The sequence below is a fragment of the Symphodus melops genome (genome assembly GCF_947650265.1).
Source record: "Symphodus melops genome assembly, chromosome: 4".
Lineage (NCBI taxonomy): Eukaryota > Metazoa > Chordata > Actinopteri > Labriformes > Labridae > Symphodus > Symphodus melops.
In genome coordinates, this window is record NC_136694.1 from 23,895,721 (window position 1) to 23,912,689 (window position 16,969).

General features: G+C 42.0%; 1 protein-coding gene across 2 annotated transcripts in view; it reads left to right on the top strand.

The window, feature by feature from the left end:
* Window positions 1–719: 719 nt before the first annotated feature.
* Window positions 720–16,969, top strand: part of znfx1 (zinc finger, NFX1-type containing 1) — a 130,428-nt gene continuing 114,178 nt past the window's right edge. Inside the window, exons 1-19 of one of the 2 annotated variants that reach the window (XR_013778869.1) lie at window positions 720–961; window positions 1,755–1,839; window positions 2,057–2,871; window positions 3,160–3,394; window positions 3,490–3,842; window positions 3,944–4,123; window positions 4,370–4,476; window positions 5,210–5,448; window positions 5,700–5,831; window positions 5,926–6,074; window positions 6,387–6,530; window positions 6,641–6,758; window positions 7,273–7,511; window positions 8,039–8,178; window positions 8,666–8,798; window positions 9,610–9,777; window positions 12,102–12,212; window positions 12,321–12,416; window positions 12,559–15,526. Coding sequence is in view for 1 of the 2 variants with exons in the window: in XM_079341076.1 (XP_079197202.1) it covers window positions 1,824–1,839; window positions 2,057–2,871; window positions 3,160–3,394; window positions 3,490–3,842; window positions 3,944–4,123; window positions 4,370–4,476; window positions 5,210–5,448; window positions 5,700–5,831; window positions 5,926–6,074; window positions 6,387–6,530; window positions 6,641–6,758; window positions 7,273–7,511; window positions 8,039–8,178; window positions 8,666–8,798; window positions 9,610–9,777; window positions 12,102–12,212; window positions 12,321–12,416; window positions 12,559–15,012 (5,829 nt within the window). In the remaining variant the exon portion in view is untranslated. Of the gene's footprint in view, window positions 962–1,754; window positions 1,840–2,056; window positions 2,872–3,159; window positions 3,395–3,489; window positions 3,843–3,943; window positions 4,124–4,369; window positions 4,477–5,209; window positions 5,449–5,699; window positions 5,832–5,925; window positions 6,075–6,386; window positions 6,531–6,640; window positions 6,759–7,272; window positions 7,512–8,038; window positions 8,179–8,665; window positions 8,799–9,609; window positions 9,778–12,101; window positions 12,213–12,320; window positions 12,417–12,558; window positions 15,535–16,969 lie in introns of those variants that run through there. The other variant, XM_079341076.1, reaches the window with a different exon arrangement.

Below are 16,969 nucleotides of genomic sequence, written 5' to 3' on the forward strand. Positions count from 1 at the left end.
CCGCCAAAGTCTGGCGAGGGGTCATCACTTTTCATTTCAGATTCAGACTCTATCCTTAAGGTGTGTCCAAAAAGTATAGAAACATTTCTTTTCATGTGGAAATATCTGATTATTTGAATGCATCTGAAAGAAATCACACTATGCAGTGAAAAAAAAATAGTCTCTGGTTTCAAGAGGAAACGTTTTACTACAAACAAGCAGAGCTGCAGTAATTAAGACTACAGCGACAATTTGGAAATAAAATAAATGTTTTCCTCATTTCTAAATATGGCTGACAGTTTTTTCCCCTGTTTCCATCATTACAGAGATGAGGAATACATTCCCAATTAATGTTTCAGTGCCTGATAAAACATCAAAAGATCCTTTAAAAACAGCTTACTGCCAAATCTTTTCAAGTGTCTCAGGATTTCACTTCTTTAACTGCAAAGACAAACTATTATCTCACAGAGGTCCTCCCATGTTCCCTGTGGGTAATTATGGGCTGGCAGCCGAATAAATCATCCATCCAAACTGGCAGTGGTGTGGATTTGTATGGACACTACAAACCAGAAAAAGGTCCTGAGGTGAAATCCATCAATCAACATTTCATGCAATTACTTCACTATGCCTCTAATGATGTCAATCAAATACACCTGTGTCATGTCTGCATAAAAAAAAAAAATAAAAAAAAAAAAATCGTATACCCGGCAATGTTGTGCCAACGAAGAGGCAACTCTTAAAACCAGTAATCTTAGACTTTGTCTGAGGTGTGGCATACCGGGTTTGTTGTGATGAAACGAAACCGGGAGTGACAGAGCATTTAAAGAGCAGCAGCTTCCTGCACTGACAGCTGAGAGGGAGCTGGCAGCAGCAGCAGCAGCAGCTGAGGCAAGAACAGAGAGGAGTCACTGAGGCAGAGATCTCCGCCCGAATAAAGATACATGACAAGTGTGAAGATCGAGATCACAAGATTTCAGTCTCGGTAAGTTCTTTCTGTCTTTCTTTTATTCCAAAGGAGATGCTGCGTTTGGTGTTAATAACATTTGGGTCAGAACTTCTATTAATCTTGTCATAGCCTATAGGCTACTTGTTAATTAAATGTAATATTTGGTATGAATTAGGTGACATAGGCCTACGTGACTGTAAAATAAATAAATGCGTTATATTATTATATACGTTACATTATGTCAGTATGGACTATTTGGACACTTGTTCGGTGGGATCTAAAGTGAGAATTAGAACGATTGCGGATAAGTGCTTGCAAATGTACAGTATATGCTTGTAAAGCAACCTGCGAAGCTTCAGTTTCCGCTCCTCCTCATTTATGGAGAATGGAAACCTAACTTAAGTCTTATCATGTGCGTCCACTAGAGGGCGTGCTCACTGTCTTTGCAAATCATTTCTATAGCAATCAAACAACACCCAAGAAAATAATTGGAATAAAGTAGGCGTTTGGTTTTATCTGTCGTTAGTTAAAATGTTGTATGCACCTCTCTCTAGTCTAGTGGACAATGGTTGTTTCGTTTTCCTTTGAAACTAGAGTGAGATCACCTCTTCTTATCTGACCCCAGCCACCACAGTGACCTTGCAAATTCTGATAGTGTGCTGTATAATTTGAGTTATGTTAATAACATGATAATAAGCACTTCTAAGGAAACAAAGAACGTGTTTGATTTCATCTGCTGGTTGTTTTTATGGGCTTATATGAAGTTTTGTTCATTTTTCTTGTGTTGTTTTTTTTTCACTTCTCCAATCTCCAATTTATTTTCCATCAGAGATAAACAGTGACCCTTACTTCAACCTGAACTGGTGTCACATGTGAGCCTGTGGAGGGCTTACACAGAATGGAACCTCATTATGGTAAATATTAAGTTTTAGAGGTGATCAATTAAAATACATTTTATTTCGTATTAACCTTCCATTTAACCAGGGAAGAAAATAAAAACTCATTGAGATTAAAAAAATCTCTTTTTTAAGAGTGTCCTGGACAAAACAAGCAGCAATGAATACAACGAGCATACTAGGTTCTCAGTTTCAAGGTCAATGTAATACATACATTTTGTTTTTTCTTCCCCAGGTGATACTGATGAAAATGGAAATTCTACAGAAGGCAAACATAAAAGAAACAGACATAGAGGTGCAAAGAGCAAAAACAGGGAGATGGCAGATGGAGGAGGAGAGGGAGGATATGGGGTTGAAAGTCTTTGGAGAGGCAAGGTGGAGGCAAGTGTGATTCGAGGGAGGGGAAGGGGGGGAGGTGGAGGAGCAGGTAGACCTGGGGGAGGGGCCAAACAGAAAGAAGGAGGGGCAGGTAGTCAGTATGGAGGAGCCATACAGAGAGGAAGAGGTAGACAGGGCGGTGGAGCCAACAAGGGAGGGCAAGGTGCCACTGGAAGAGAAGGATGGAGAAGAGAGTCACAAGACACTGCTGTAAAGAGAGGGGAAGGACAGAGTGTGGATAGAAGGGGAGGTGGAAGGAGAGATGTTGGGGGAGACAGACAAGACAGAAATGGAGCGAGAGCAAAATCTGCAGGTGGAACAGGGGCACCACGAGGCAACGGCCTGGGCTATAGAACACTGGAAGAACTCTCTTTACAGGAGCCTTCTCTGGTGGCCATCACCCTGTCCACCAAACCGGGCCTTCCGGAGGTCCTGAGCGAGACGACAATGAGGCAGGACATGGTCGAACTTCTTTGCCTGGTTATGAGTAAAGCTTTCCAATACCGGAAAAACAAAGGAACTCTGCTGCACCTTGCTGGTATCATAAAAGATTCCGGGTTCTTCCGCACAGTCCTGCCCCACTATTTAGTAGGCATGGGGTCAGAGCCTAACGCTGTGCGAAGGGCACGATATCCACTGCAACTGGAAAACATCGTGTTCATTCTGTCAGAGGTAAACAGAGAATAGATGTATATAGATGAATAAATTACAAGACATTAAAGTGAGACTTTAAAAGAACTGGATAATACTTGTAATGCAAAGCAGTCAAACTAAATCTACTGAAAAATTATGGACCTCCTGAGAAAATCATGCTAGCAACTTTTTTTTTCAGATAATTATGGCTTATTAATGTCATTTGTGTAACCTTGTAACAATGTTACCAAAACAAATGAAATTAATTATCATGTAATACTAATTACATTTTCTGTGTTTGTTTTTTCTTCCTTCAATGTGCGTCAGGTCCTCAACATCTTCCCTGCTAGCTCGTTGACAACAGTGAGTCTGTTGGTGACACAGATTAGATCGATCGTTGACAGGCTCAAGGCGTCAGGAGTCGACATCCAGCCTCAAGTGGAGGAGAAAGTAGAGGGTGTTCAATGCCTGATCAAACACCTTGAGGAGAGATCCTGTGAGGGAACCCTGCGTTCAGATAAGGAAACATATCCCCTCTTGAGCAATGAGGCTGAAAACCCAGGTAATAACTTTTACTTAGGACAACGCTGCAAAACGACATTTAACTGCAAAGCATGTTCTCAACGGTTACTTAAGAACACACTTTTTCATACCCAGGTGACGAGGACTTTGAAGATTTCAGGAACATTCCCATCTACCCCACTCTTGAGGAGCTTCATAAGGAGGAAAAGCCTTTCCTCAGACGTAACATCACCTCGCAGCGCTACACAAACACCCATGAGTACCTGGACACACACTTCCGGTTACTGAGAGAGGACTTTGTGCGACCGCTTCGCGAGGGGATCCAGCATCTGCTCTGGAACAAAAAGAACATGGAAAGGAGCGATAATACACTGAAGAAGAAGCAGTTTGATGACATCAGGGTGTATTTTGACACAAAGCTGCTGGTGCCAAAGTGCACACACACTGGGATTGCTTATGTGGTCGAGTTTGATGTGCAGCCATTTAAGGTCAGATCTTTGTTTCATTTAGTGTTTCTTGAAACAGAACTTAAAAATAAACGATGTAAATAGAAGTTTTTTATTTTTTTTATTTTTTGTATTCCTTACAGTTTGTGCGCTGGGAGAACACCAAGAGGCTGATCTTTGGATCTCTGATCTGCCTGTCTTGTGATGATTTTGACACGCTCTTGTTCGCCACGGTATCAGATCGGGATCCTAAGGATCTGCGTAAAGGACGGGTCCAGATTTCCTTTACTGAAGAAAGCAAAGTTCAGCTGGCCACAATTCAGGTGGGTGTCCAAAAGTGGTCCGCCATTTATTCTGTAAAAAAAAACCTTTTACTATAATGATGAGTCAACCTGCAGGGATAAAAATAGCTTAAACAATGTATTAAAACTAGTTATGTACTACTCTTTAGAATATGCTTTGATTTACTACCTCAAAAAGACATGAATGTGGTTCAGCATTTCCTCAAGGGTGCTGGTGGTTCAATGTAAAAAAAAAAAGGTATAGACATAAACATGTCTGTGTTGCAGAAAGGTCAGTCCTTCCTGATGGTCGAGACCACTGCGTTCTTCGAGGCGTATCGGTACGTTCTGGAGGGGCTGCAGGAGCAGGAGGAGGACAAGCTGCCCTTTCAGAGGTAGGAGTGAGTGTCTGTTCCTGGAGGAGTTTCAGGTTTTAGCATCAAGGTAGCATCTCTGTTTTTATACCATCCCAGCTTGCGTTCACTTTCTTTATGGATGAGTTTAAAAGGTACAGTGGCTTATTGTCTGCACTCATGGATACACATGAAACACTTTGTTGTCAATCTGTTTAGCCAATCTTTCTCTTGTGACTCTCTCAAACAGATTTATTTCACAACTGTACCATGGGAGTTATCAAAAATACATAATGAATATCCTTTAAATCCATTGCTATTTTATTAATGTTTTTTCATAACACAAGATGCTCATTTGGGGTCAGTGTTCGTGGTGCAGGTTGTCGGCTTTTTCTCTGCCAGAAAAGATTTAAAGAGACACGCACACTAAAACGGAGCGTTCTGAGAGAGCTGGTTTCTACAGGGTCACAAACCTCCTCTAGTGCTTAATCCATGTTATATTTGGACCAAAGCACAGCACAGATGTTCATTTAGACCACGTGGGGACTGTTTGAACAGGTGGAAAAGAACTATAATGTCCCCTTTAAATATTTTGATATTGCCACACAGGCCATTGCCTGTCACTTTACTGACAATAAGTTATTGTGTTAAGTGCAGTGAGTTTTATTTTTATTTCAAAATTGGAGTTAATATTGAGGGAACATATTTATTGAACACAATTATACGCGCTTTATTAGACCCTTAAAGGTTTAAATCATATCTATAATGCTTGCAGGTACATCGTAGAGTGCAGCCCAGATGTGGACCCCCCAGCTTATCTGCGGCTAAATGACATCTACAACCTCAAACCCATCGCTCACCCAAAACACCAGCACAAGATTCGTCCTTTTCGCACCCTGAACCCAGCGGCTTGGCCCAAAATGGAGGAGCTGGGGCTGGACGAGTCTCAGATGAGAGCCATCCAGCTCGCCCTCACCAAGGAGCTGGCAATCATACAGGGACCTCCTGGCACTGGTGAGACATTGAAAAGCCATCGAAGGAATGATAACTTTGTTCATTTGGGAATATAAAGCGTTCATATAGAAAATTCAAAGAATTGTTGAGTCAACTTTTTTTTTTCTACACCAACCTTCTAAAGCTAGTCAATAGGTGTGACATTTTTCAATTATCTTGAAAAAGAAAATTGGATCTAATTACATAAGTATTCCCCCCCAAAAAATGTCTCCATTCGCTTTAAGGTAAATCGATGTGATCTATTTTCTCAGGGAAAACCTACGTTGGCCTTAAAATTGCTCAGGCACTATTGACCAATGAGGCTCTCTGGAGACACAAATCTGATGAGGTCCCGATGTTGGTGGTGTGTTACACTAACCACGCCCTGGATCAGTTCCTGGAGGGTAGGCAGATCTTTCTTTCTTTCTGTAATTTGAACATCACTTCTCTGTGAGGTTTATTTGTTGACATTCTAAAATGTTTCTCCCTTCATCTAAGGTATCCACAGTTTTCTGAAAGGTCACATCGTGAGAGTGGGAGGCCGCAGCAACAGTGAGGTCCTGAAGCCTTACGTTCTGAGAGAGCTGCTCCACTCAGAGGGTTTGAAAAGAACGACACCCTCTCACCTGCGTTTTGCAAAACGGGAGGTGAGGTCATACAGAGAGCCCTACAGTATAAATGTTACACACGAGTGCTCTGTCTCTCTCTCTCTCTCTCTCTCTCTCTCTCTCTCCCGCTCGCTCTCTTTTGTTCTTGTTCTCGCTCTCTCACGCTCGCAGCAATTTTATGAATAAATAAAAAACTAAATAAAAACAGGTTGGAAATATACTTGGGCGGCCCAAGTATCGTCTATGTGTGGGGAAACACAAGATTCTTGTCAGCTGCTTGTAAAGTATTTCACTCACATTCAGTCTGTGATTTTCTGGACCTAATCGCTCCTGGTGTGATGTGTTAATCAGATTTATGAGCAGCTGGAAGAGGAGGAGAGGAAGATCCAGGAACACACCTTGAAGATGGAGTGTTGTTTGAAAGGCGTCCTGCGTGAAAACTTCTTTCTGGAATGCATGTCAATGAGACACTGGACCAGTCTGCACCAGCAACCTGTGAGTCCCACTGGATATGAACAAAACCAGATTCATGTATAAACTGGGATATATGGATAGATGAGAAGACGCTGTGTGCTTTTTTTTTTTTTCATGAAATGATTTTGCAGACTTATGATGGTTTTGACATGTGGAGTCAGAAGAAGTCCAGTCCCATGATGGAGTGGTTGGGTTTGGGTTCTATCTCGTTCCAGCAGAGGGAGACAGAGTACGCAACTGGATATGAAGGTACGACTCACTCTGATACGTGAGAGGATCTCTAAAGTGGTTTCTTAGAACTACAGTTGCATTAACAGCACTAAAAGAATCTTCAACTGGATATGAAGGTACGACTCACTCTGATACGTGAGAGGATCTCTAAAGTGGTTTCTTAGAACTACAGTTGCATTAACAGCACTAAAAGAATTTTAGGTGTTATTAAAAATATATACACAAGACAACATTGAATTTTATGTGTTTCAGCTCTGTTGGATCAGATCATTTTATTGGAATTAAAATTTGAGATTGAGAAATGGTCAAAACTTAATTTTGATATATTTGATTTATTTTGTTTGACCTGATCATGGCGATCACAACTACGCCTGGTACAGATCTGTTCTGTTGCACTTAAAGTGAACGATCTGTGCTCTTGCATTTTGTGTTACACGTACGTTTAGATCAAAACTAAAATGTTGGTACATTTCTTACACTAGTGAACAAAATCCTTCTCATACTGATTCTTCCTGCGATGTGTTTGATACAGCACCAGAGGAAGTGATGCTTTTCCAAGAAGACGGCCTCATTGAAATCACAGAAGAAGCAGACATGATCCTGGCAGAGCGGATTATTGACGACATCAGCCCCAAACTTGGCCGAGAAAGCAGGAAGGAACAAAAGGAGAAGAACATGCAGCAGGCTGTCAGAGAGGTCGAAGCAATGATGCTTGATCTGAACCTCGGTCAAGCTGAGAACCAGCCTCAACAGAGCGAGGGGGAATGGGAGGTAAAAGGAGGTTTCACTTTTCATGAATTGAGTTTTGAGACAGTCAGCAGCAAAATCACAAATTTACTGACTGAGGCCCAAATGGGGACAAAGTTGATTTACAAATGCAGTGCACCTGCAAAGTAGCTTCTTAAGTGCTTTTCTTAAAAGAATCTTCATTTAAGTTTGACAGTCCTCTGAATAATAAGTGTTTTTTACATTTGCAGAGTGAAGCTTCTGTGGTCAGTAGGACTACGCCTTATAGTCAAATGTGTAGTTGCATTGTCTTTTACTACATGGGAATAAAACAGGAACAGTCAATAGTACATATCTGTTCTTTGTACAGTACCCCTTAATGCAAAGACTTCCGTGTAACTGAAGGAGGTGACACAAACAGACCTTTATGATGAGTCTAGCTAGTGAGTTTTTTTTACTTCCCTGACAACACACACTCAAATGGGACCCAATGTTACAAGATTAGCTTGAACTTTAAACATCTGGACAAACACACTTAAAGTTCAAAGTTGAACCTGTTCTGATGATTGCAGATACAACCTGAAGAGAGAAAAAGGATTAAGAACTCCATCAAGAAAGAGCTGCGGGAGACCTCCTCCATGAGCGAAGCAGACGAGTACGCTGTCGTGGACGTTTGGGCTCTGAGCATAAAGGACAGATGGAGACTCTATCGGTACTTCTGCATCACTGTTTCCTTTTCTGTCCTTCCTTTTACTACGTTCCTCTTTGTTTTCTTTACTTCATCTCACCATTTACCTTTCTAGCCTGACTGCCCTTCAGCACTCTTTTGTCCTTCTTTTCCTCTTTCACTTCCTTTCATCCTCCATGCAAGCAGCCTCATTCTGCTAGTAGTACTGTACTCCCAGCGTGTTTAATGAAGTCAACTAATAGCCAGGAAAATGTTTCCCAGAGGATCTCCTCACCTCAGACAGCCGAGATGCAACTTTTCCTCCTCAGAGAGCTCCTGTCTGCATACTCTAAATCACTATTCAAATGTACAAACAGGGCAATTTCTTATGGCTTATTTTATATCTCTCATTGTGATTGGTTAACTACATGTATAGCTTTGTTAAGTATGATAATGTACTGTATATACTTCGAGAGGTTTCCATAATGTTGAGTAAGTAGTCGCCTATAATCTATTTATTTTCTATCTACAGGTTGTGGTTGTCACGCTACAGGGAAGAACTTTACAAGAACGTCCTCAAGTGTGAACAAGCCTATCAGAACGCCGTGGACAGACTGACTGAGGTCAAAGAACACGAGAGCCTCTGTGTGCTCCGTAGAGCGAAGGTACAGTAATAATTTGACACAATCAATCGTTTACTAAAACACTCACATATGATTGTACATCATGAGCTTGATGTAGCCAACATTTTTAGATTTGGAAAACAATGAGGACTGACCCCCCCCAGAGGACTGACAAAATGCACAGTGGCTCAAACTTTTCCCCAAGGGACCCCACCTGACAGAACTCGATGTTGTTACGCTGCCAAGAGTTCCAATATTCCTGTGAAAACTTCTCTTGGTCTCATAAAATTGCCATTGGTGTGAGATTACTTTTAACTTAAGGGAAGGGCCCCATTGAATTTACATTAGAGCCACAACAGACTCTAGAATCGCCACTAACGAAAAGGAAGCAGATTTGTCATATCATAAGAGCACTGGTAGTGTAATCGTCTTGTTGTAGGCACATCCAGGAGCAGCCGATTGGTAGACCTGTTTTGTAATACGGCTGTCATCAGCTGAGCAATGAAATGTGCTACACTCGTAATATGTCACCTATGTGTTTTAAAGTTAAGTGTCTGCTTGTAAAACAAAGTGTGTGCTTATTAGTGCATAAGAAGTGCTAATAGACTGACATAGGTACGATGTATGCCAGACTATCTCACAATTAGTTTCAAATCAGGCTATAGATGCTAAGCTAACTGAGCTGAAGTTTGTCTAAGTACTTACATTTCCATTCATGTGTAATTGAGTATATAACTTTAAACTTGGATACTTTTCATGGTGTTTCTTTCACATCCTTAAACATGATAATATTAATATAAGTATTATTAACTTGTTGGGAGAGGCAGAAATAAACACAACCTCTGTCCTTCAGGTAATCGGCATGACAACAACAGGAGCAGCCAAGTACCGTAAACTTCTGCAGGAAGTGCGTCCACGTCTGGTCATTGTAGAAGAGGCTGCAGAGGTTCTGGAAGCCCACACAATCACCACACTGAGTGAATCCTGCCAACACCTCATCCTCATTGGAGACCACCAGCAGGTAAAAAAAAGAAAAAAAACAACTTTGATAAATGATGGTGGTATAACCAAATTCTGCTACACGTCACTTTACCAAGCTCCTCAAAGCAACACATCAATTGTGTATAATGTTGTAAATATTGAGAGGGCACTTTCCATATATGTCACATTTGTTTTGAGCAGAATATTGATACAGTCGGCTCATGGCTGCCATGTTCAGGCATATACAGTACGTCTTGACTGGCAAAAGTTCAAAGCTGCCATCTTATATAAAAAATGAACCTCAACAGGGACAACATACTTTACTGTGTAGTGTGCAGCAGGAAAGCTACATGTCTGTACAGTAAGTCATTTTAGCTTCAAATAGCCAACTGGCTTGTTTGCTAGCTTATCACTGCATAAAGCAATTATTTTGGCATATTAGCACCTGTGATTCTCAGCATCCTGCTCTAAAGTGCTTCATGAACATTTGAGCTCATAAGGTCTAGATGCCGAGCTTTAGTACACAATATTTGTAACCGTGAAGTAGGGCACCATTTAGGCCAATACAGATAATATGAATATGAGATGATGTCAAGCTGAATATCAAACCTGATGAACTCTGTCACAGAGGCACCTCATTAGATTTTCTCTTATAATGTTTGCATGTTGTATAATTTGCACTCTGGAGTATCTCAATCAGTCTTCATCCTTCTCAGTGAAAAGATCTCATTCACATGGCCAGGTGAGAATGTAAAGGACAGCCTGTCAAAGAGTTTAGTGTGTTTCTCGTTAATATTTTGTGTGTTCCCTTGAGTGGAATGTTCAAAAAACATAATTTTCTCAGCCAGCCATTACAAGAGCTAGAGACGGAGACTTGTGAGGAGAGGAATGTTTGGCATCAGTGGCCTTTAGCAGCTACTTGTTAGGGACTGCCAAGGACATATGGCCAAGGCCGCCTGTCTAGCATTCTGCAAAGTGTGATCACATCTACACACAATTTAACCACGCATCTCCATATTCTGTCCTTGTATCTTCTCGTCGTGTACTTTCCTAACACTCTTTTCCTAATATTTGTTTGTTGCACTTTTTATGCATGACTATGCATTCATCCGACTATACTAACAAACCTGGCTTAGTAACAGTTGCTCAGGAAGTTGAGTAAGTTTAAGAATGGAATTTCCAATCGAGTTTGACTTGAAAGTTGCATTTTATTGTAGCCTGGCCTTGGAAATCAATGATCATTTTCATACAGCAGGTAGGTCAGATTAATATGAAAGTAACTCACCTCGGTGCCTGAGGCTCCCTTCTTTGATTTATTCAAGTGAGGGCAACTAAATGGTGCAATGACATGATTACAAGTGCAAAATAAATGAATGAAAATGAAAGTTTTCGGGCTTTCTTAATTCAAATTACTGGATAATAAATGAGTGTTGGTAAAACCAAAAAGAGATTTTCTGATGGCAGACTTATGGTTCAGTTTATTTGTTTCCTGGTTTTAAAACTCTAAGCATTGACAAGTCGAACACAAAGAAAGTGCTCTGTTATTATGGAACACAAACTCAAGTCTGCGTATGCGATGGAGGTGGTTGGATCACACATTCTTGGTAAAATAAGCTTTGGCATTAATCACAGGTTTGGTGTTGAATCGAGCAGAAAACAATGCTTCACAGTTATACTCCAGTTTGTCTTGCCTCCCCCACACCCCCTCCCACATACACGCACAATCACACTCTGTCCTCTCGCTAAGGCTGGTTCGAGACACTTACCCACACACACTACACTCACTCACTGTCTCGCACACACACACACACACACACACACACACACACACACTCATACAGGCGAAGAGCGAACAACTAACAGCGCAGCAAAAGAAAGTTAGGTTGTATTTGCATACATTCTTTATTCTCATCCCGTCAAACTTAAAAGAGCAACGCAGTAAGCCGAGGAGGGATAATCACTGTTCTGCAGTGGGTTGGAGGTCACTTCTACCTGTGTTTACAAACTCTGTTATTAGTGTTCACTCACATTTACATAACCGAAAATGGTCTTTTCAAGGCAGCAATTAAAGATGGTCCAACAACTCGTCTGGTTTCTAAAGTCCAAAGCAGCTGTCTCTACGAATATAATGAGTTCTTAAATCATTTGAAAGTGGGCACAATGTGCAAGAAAATCCCAAATTGTTGATGCAAATGTATTTTTAAGAACTACACATAGTTCCGTGAGGCCACAAGAAGCCAGCAAGTTTTCAGTTTGTATGAGAAACAATAAAAACTCTGCCACTCGCTTTTGTTGTGTCCTCAACTATAATTCAATAAAACTTGATTGTTTACGTCATTTGATGAACCTGAATTCCTCCTTCAGCTGCGCCCCAGTGCCACAGTCTATGATCTGGCCAAGAACTTCAGCCTGGAGATGTCCATGTTCGAGAGGCTGGTGAAGATGAAAGTCCCTTATGTCAGACTCAACTACCAGGTTTGTTCTATCAATCATTGAACTAAAAGCACAGCACCTGAATTTGTTTGCCTGTGTTTCTGTGCATTAGTACTTCTGTATTGATTCGTGTGTGTTTCTTCTTTCCAGCATCGCATGAGGCCAGATATTGCCCGTCTGCTGACACCACATATCTACTCAGAGCTGGAAAACCATGCCTCTGTTTTTGAATATGAAAAAATCAAGGTAGGTATAGTACTTGCTCTCCTGCTGCTTCTTCACTGGTCAGTGAATTTTGGTTGACAGAATGCATGAATTAAAAGGATCTGCTTTGTGACTTAGACTCTACACAAGATCTTAATGTGTTTTATCAAATGCTATCTTACAGGGACTCAACACCAACTTATTCTTTGTGGAGCACAACGAACTAGAAGAACACATCCAAGATGGAAAAAGCCATAAGAACAAGCATGAGGCCAAGTTTGTAGTCCGTCTTTGCAAGTATTTTCTCCTTCAGGACTACAAACCACATCAAATTACCATCCTCACTACCTACACGGGCCAGCTCCAGTGCCTGCGGGATGTAATGCCTGCAAAGGAGTTCCAGGGAGTTAAAGTTCATGTCGTTGACAAGTACCAAGGTGAAGAGAATGACATCGTCATTCTGTCGCTGGTCCGCAGCAACCTGCAGGGCAAAGTTGGCTTTTTGAACATTCCCAATCGTGTCTGTGTGGCCTTGTCTCGCGCCAAGAAAGGTCTCTTCTGTATTTGCAACAGAAAAATGTTGGAACAAGTCAAACTGTGGAGCAACATCTTCAACACGTTGGAGGAGAATGGCCAAGTTGGAAAAGCTCTGACCTTGTGCTGTGAAAATCATCCGGACCGACAGGTAAAAGCTTCCTGTGGAGAAGATTTCAGCCAAGCTCCTGAGGGCGGCTGCACACTGCCGTGCGAGTTCCGTTTGAAATGTGGCCATGTTTGCACAAGAGTCTGCCATCCATACGACCCCGAGCACGAGAAGTACATGTGCATGAAGAAGTGCCCGAAGACCTTGTGTGAGATGGAACACAAGTGCCCACGTCTGTGCTACCAAATCTGCCCAAAGAAGTGTCCAGTGAAGGTCGAGAAGATCATACCACAGTGTGAACACAAGCAGATGGTTCCCTGCCATCAGGACCCCGCGACGTTTATATGCCAGAAGCCTTGTGAGAGGATACTTAGCTGCGGGCATCTGTGTGACTCCTTGTGTGGCTCAGAATGCACCAGTACGTGCAAGGTGTTGGTCACCTTAGATCTAAGTTGCGGCCACGTCACACAGGATTGTTGCTTTTACAAAAAGCTCGATGAGAAACCTGAATGCAGTACTCCTTGTGAGCATCAGCTGAAATGTGGCCATGCCTGTCGTGGCACATGTGGCAAGTGTTTCCAGGGCAGGTTCCACCGCCCGTGTTTTCACCCATGTGAACGTGGCCTGATCTGCTCTCACAAGTGCAAGGAGCCTTGCACCCGTGATTGCCCCCCCTGTCAGAACCCGTGTGAGAACTGCTGCATCCACAGCAAGTGTAAGAACAAATGTGGAGAGTCCTGTGCACCGTGCAATGAGCCCTGTTTCTGGCAGTGTCCTCACCAAAGCTGCAGCAAGCTTTGCCACGAGCCGTGCGATCGTCCTCCATGCACAGAACCCTGCGACAAGAACCTGGGCTGCGGTCATCCTTGCATAGGTCTGTGTGGAGACAAATGCCCCAGCAAATGTCGCATCTGTGATCACGAAGAGGTCTCCGAGATTTTCTTCGGGACCGAGGACGACCCCGACGCTTACTTCATTCAGCTGGAAGACTGCGGACACATCATTGAATACTCCGCCATGGACACGTACATGGCGATGGATGACAACCAGCAGTCAGAGGATGGAAAGGAGGTGGCGATAAAACTGAAGGAATGTCCGAAGTGTCGTACTCCAATCCGGAAGAATCTACGCTACGGAACTCACATAAACCGAAGTCTGGCTGAGATAGAGATGGTGAAAGCGAAAATCAATGGCGATCCGGCAGATTTAAAAGAGCAGAGGAAGGCTCTTCGAAAGCAGTGGAAGGAAAACCTTCCTTTCTATGATGTGCTATGGGGAGGTGCATACATGCATGTTAAGGCTCACCTTGAAAAACGTGATTTCACAGCTAATGATGTGTGGATCCTTGAGAACAAGCTGGACTTCCTTCTCAGAATCTCAAAGCTCAAGAAAGTCCAAATGGAAAAAATGTCCTTCACGCCAAATTTCAAATTTGAAGTTAACGTTGAGGAGTTTGTTTGCTGGCTCAATGACAGACACCAAAAATTCACGGATCAGCAAGTCTTCGATTTGCAGAGAGAGCTACAGAAACTCACCCTCCTCACCGAACTCCTTGTGCGTTTCAATATGGCACAAGAAAGACGACAAAGTGACAAAATCAAAACAGAGGTTGAAGCGACAAGACAACTTCTGGAAAAGTCAGGCCAATTCAGGGAGCAAGATGAAGAGCGAGTCAAAAAAGCAATCAAGGAACTGGACAAGAAAGTTCCACCCACAGGCTTGATGATCAGCGATGAGGACAGGAAGATGATCGTCTCGGCTATGAAAATGCGCCAAGGACACTGGTACAAATGTCCAAACGGCCATGTCTACATCATAACCGAGTGTGGAGGGGCTATGGAGAGTCGGAAATGCCCCGATTGTGATGCAATCATCGGCGGAGCAAGTCACAGACTTCAGAGTGGCAACCAAGTCGCGACTGAGATGGATGGAGCCCAACATGCTGCCTGGTCTGAAACCAACAACCTTCTCAACTTTGACGAATTTAACATCTAAAACGGCAACCGTGAGAAATATGTCATGTCTTCAGACATAAAGCCTGTGAGGGGCTTAAAGGTGTTTTGATTTTTAATGATTTAGCTTCCCTTCATGTTTGATCAGTAGACATTTCTGCTTAGTTCGCTGTACTCTGAAATAACAGAGAATAACAAAATGCAGCTGTTCATGTGACTGAATTACTGTAATTTGATAGATGTGTGAGACGGGGCTTTTTGTTGTTGACCTTCTTAAATCCTTTAATTGAAAATGCAGATGAACCGAATGATAGTAATAATCTGTGGCACTGTGTAGTATAGCACTTTTGATAAAATAAATATATTGTTGCCGAGTTCATGTAACAAGCAAATAATGTTGCTAATTTCTGACATGTTAAGATTTTGTCCACCACTTTTTGTGTAAATGTTGTCCCTTGCCTCAACAGCAGGTGGCAGTAAAGCTCTGTAAAAGATAATACAGAGAAATGGCTCGATGGGTCACATTTGTAACTTGTTTAAAAAGAATAAAATATGTTGTAGTTGTTATTGACCTCCCTTGTCTTATGTGTACATACAGTACTTACAATGTCAGAAATAGCACCCAGGTGAGCAGTGTTTATTAGTATTTAGTTTGTGTTGTTGTTGGCCTTTGTAAGACTGGGAACATAAACGTTTACCAGGACTGTTTAATGCTGCAACATTAGGTGCATACATAGAAAGCTGGAGGCAGAAAAAAACAGTTTTGAAGTTCCTCTACCTATAAATCCTCTTATTTATGAAAAACATCCACACTTTGTTATAAATAACATTTCTCCCTCAAACCTTTTTACTGCATGCACACACACTTCAAATATACCAGCAAGAGGGTGTTGTTTGTCTAACAGGGCATCATTGACAGAGGAGCTAAAACAAAAAAACCTAAAATGGCTACAATCCTTCATCACCACAGTAACAGGCTAACAATCAGTTTAATTTTGTAACGGATTGCATTCCTTTATGACATGGTAAATGTTTCCCTGTCACTAAACCAGTGCCAATGCAAACGGTGCTGTCTGCAAGAGGGAAGAGGAGGGGCGAACAAATAGACAACAAAACTATTGGCTTTGGAGACATGTTCAAATTGAGCAAAAAGAGACTTAAGCTGAAAAGGATGCAACACTTTCAATATTCATAGGATTCAAGCAGCAGCAGAGAGAGAGAGAGCTGGACGATGGGGGACACTGCAGAAAAATGATCCTACATTGTGGATTGTCTCATCTATCATGTCAGGTGGCCTTAAGGTATGTGATTGAGTTTCAGCCGCTCTGGCCCCTGCAAAGAAAAGGTGAAAATCCACTCAGATGCTCACATGCTACAGTTTGTGGTTTGTTCAGTGTCTCGAGCAGAACTGATAAGACTGGGGTTGAGAGATGCATCTTTGAAATGAGGTGGAGCTGACACACCGTGCAGTAATCTGTGCAGTGAAATAACTAAGGAAGGCAAAACATCATAAAAGAATTCAGTTTGAAGGAGCCATGTGCAATTTACTGTTCATACGAAAAAAAAGTGAAGCTAGGTTTGTGTTTGTCAAGCTGTTACACAATTTTGAAGGCACTGTGCAGAACAATTGTTGTAAAGTGACATGGGACACTGATATGAATATGTGAATAAGCATTGGTGATGACAGCCTGGGTGAACCACGTGTTGTTCTGCATTGTAAGCACAGTGTCCAAGAATTAAACAACAAAAAGACCTTTGCACTAATAGATCAATGCAGAAAGGCGGCTGGTTTAGCTCAGCACTTTAAGATTGACCCCCATGTGCAGAGGCAAGGCAAGGCAAGGCAAGTTTATTTATATAGCACTGTTCAGACACGAGGCAGCAGTCCCTTTAGTCGTTCACTTGTCCACATGTCAACCTCCTACTTTTTATCCCAAGTTCCCAACATATCTTGTTTTTTTTTTTTTTGAATCATACTTAGCTGCCAAGCGGCAACCTCT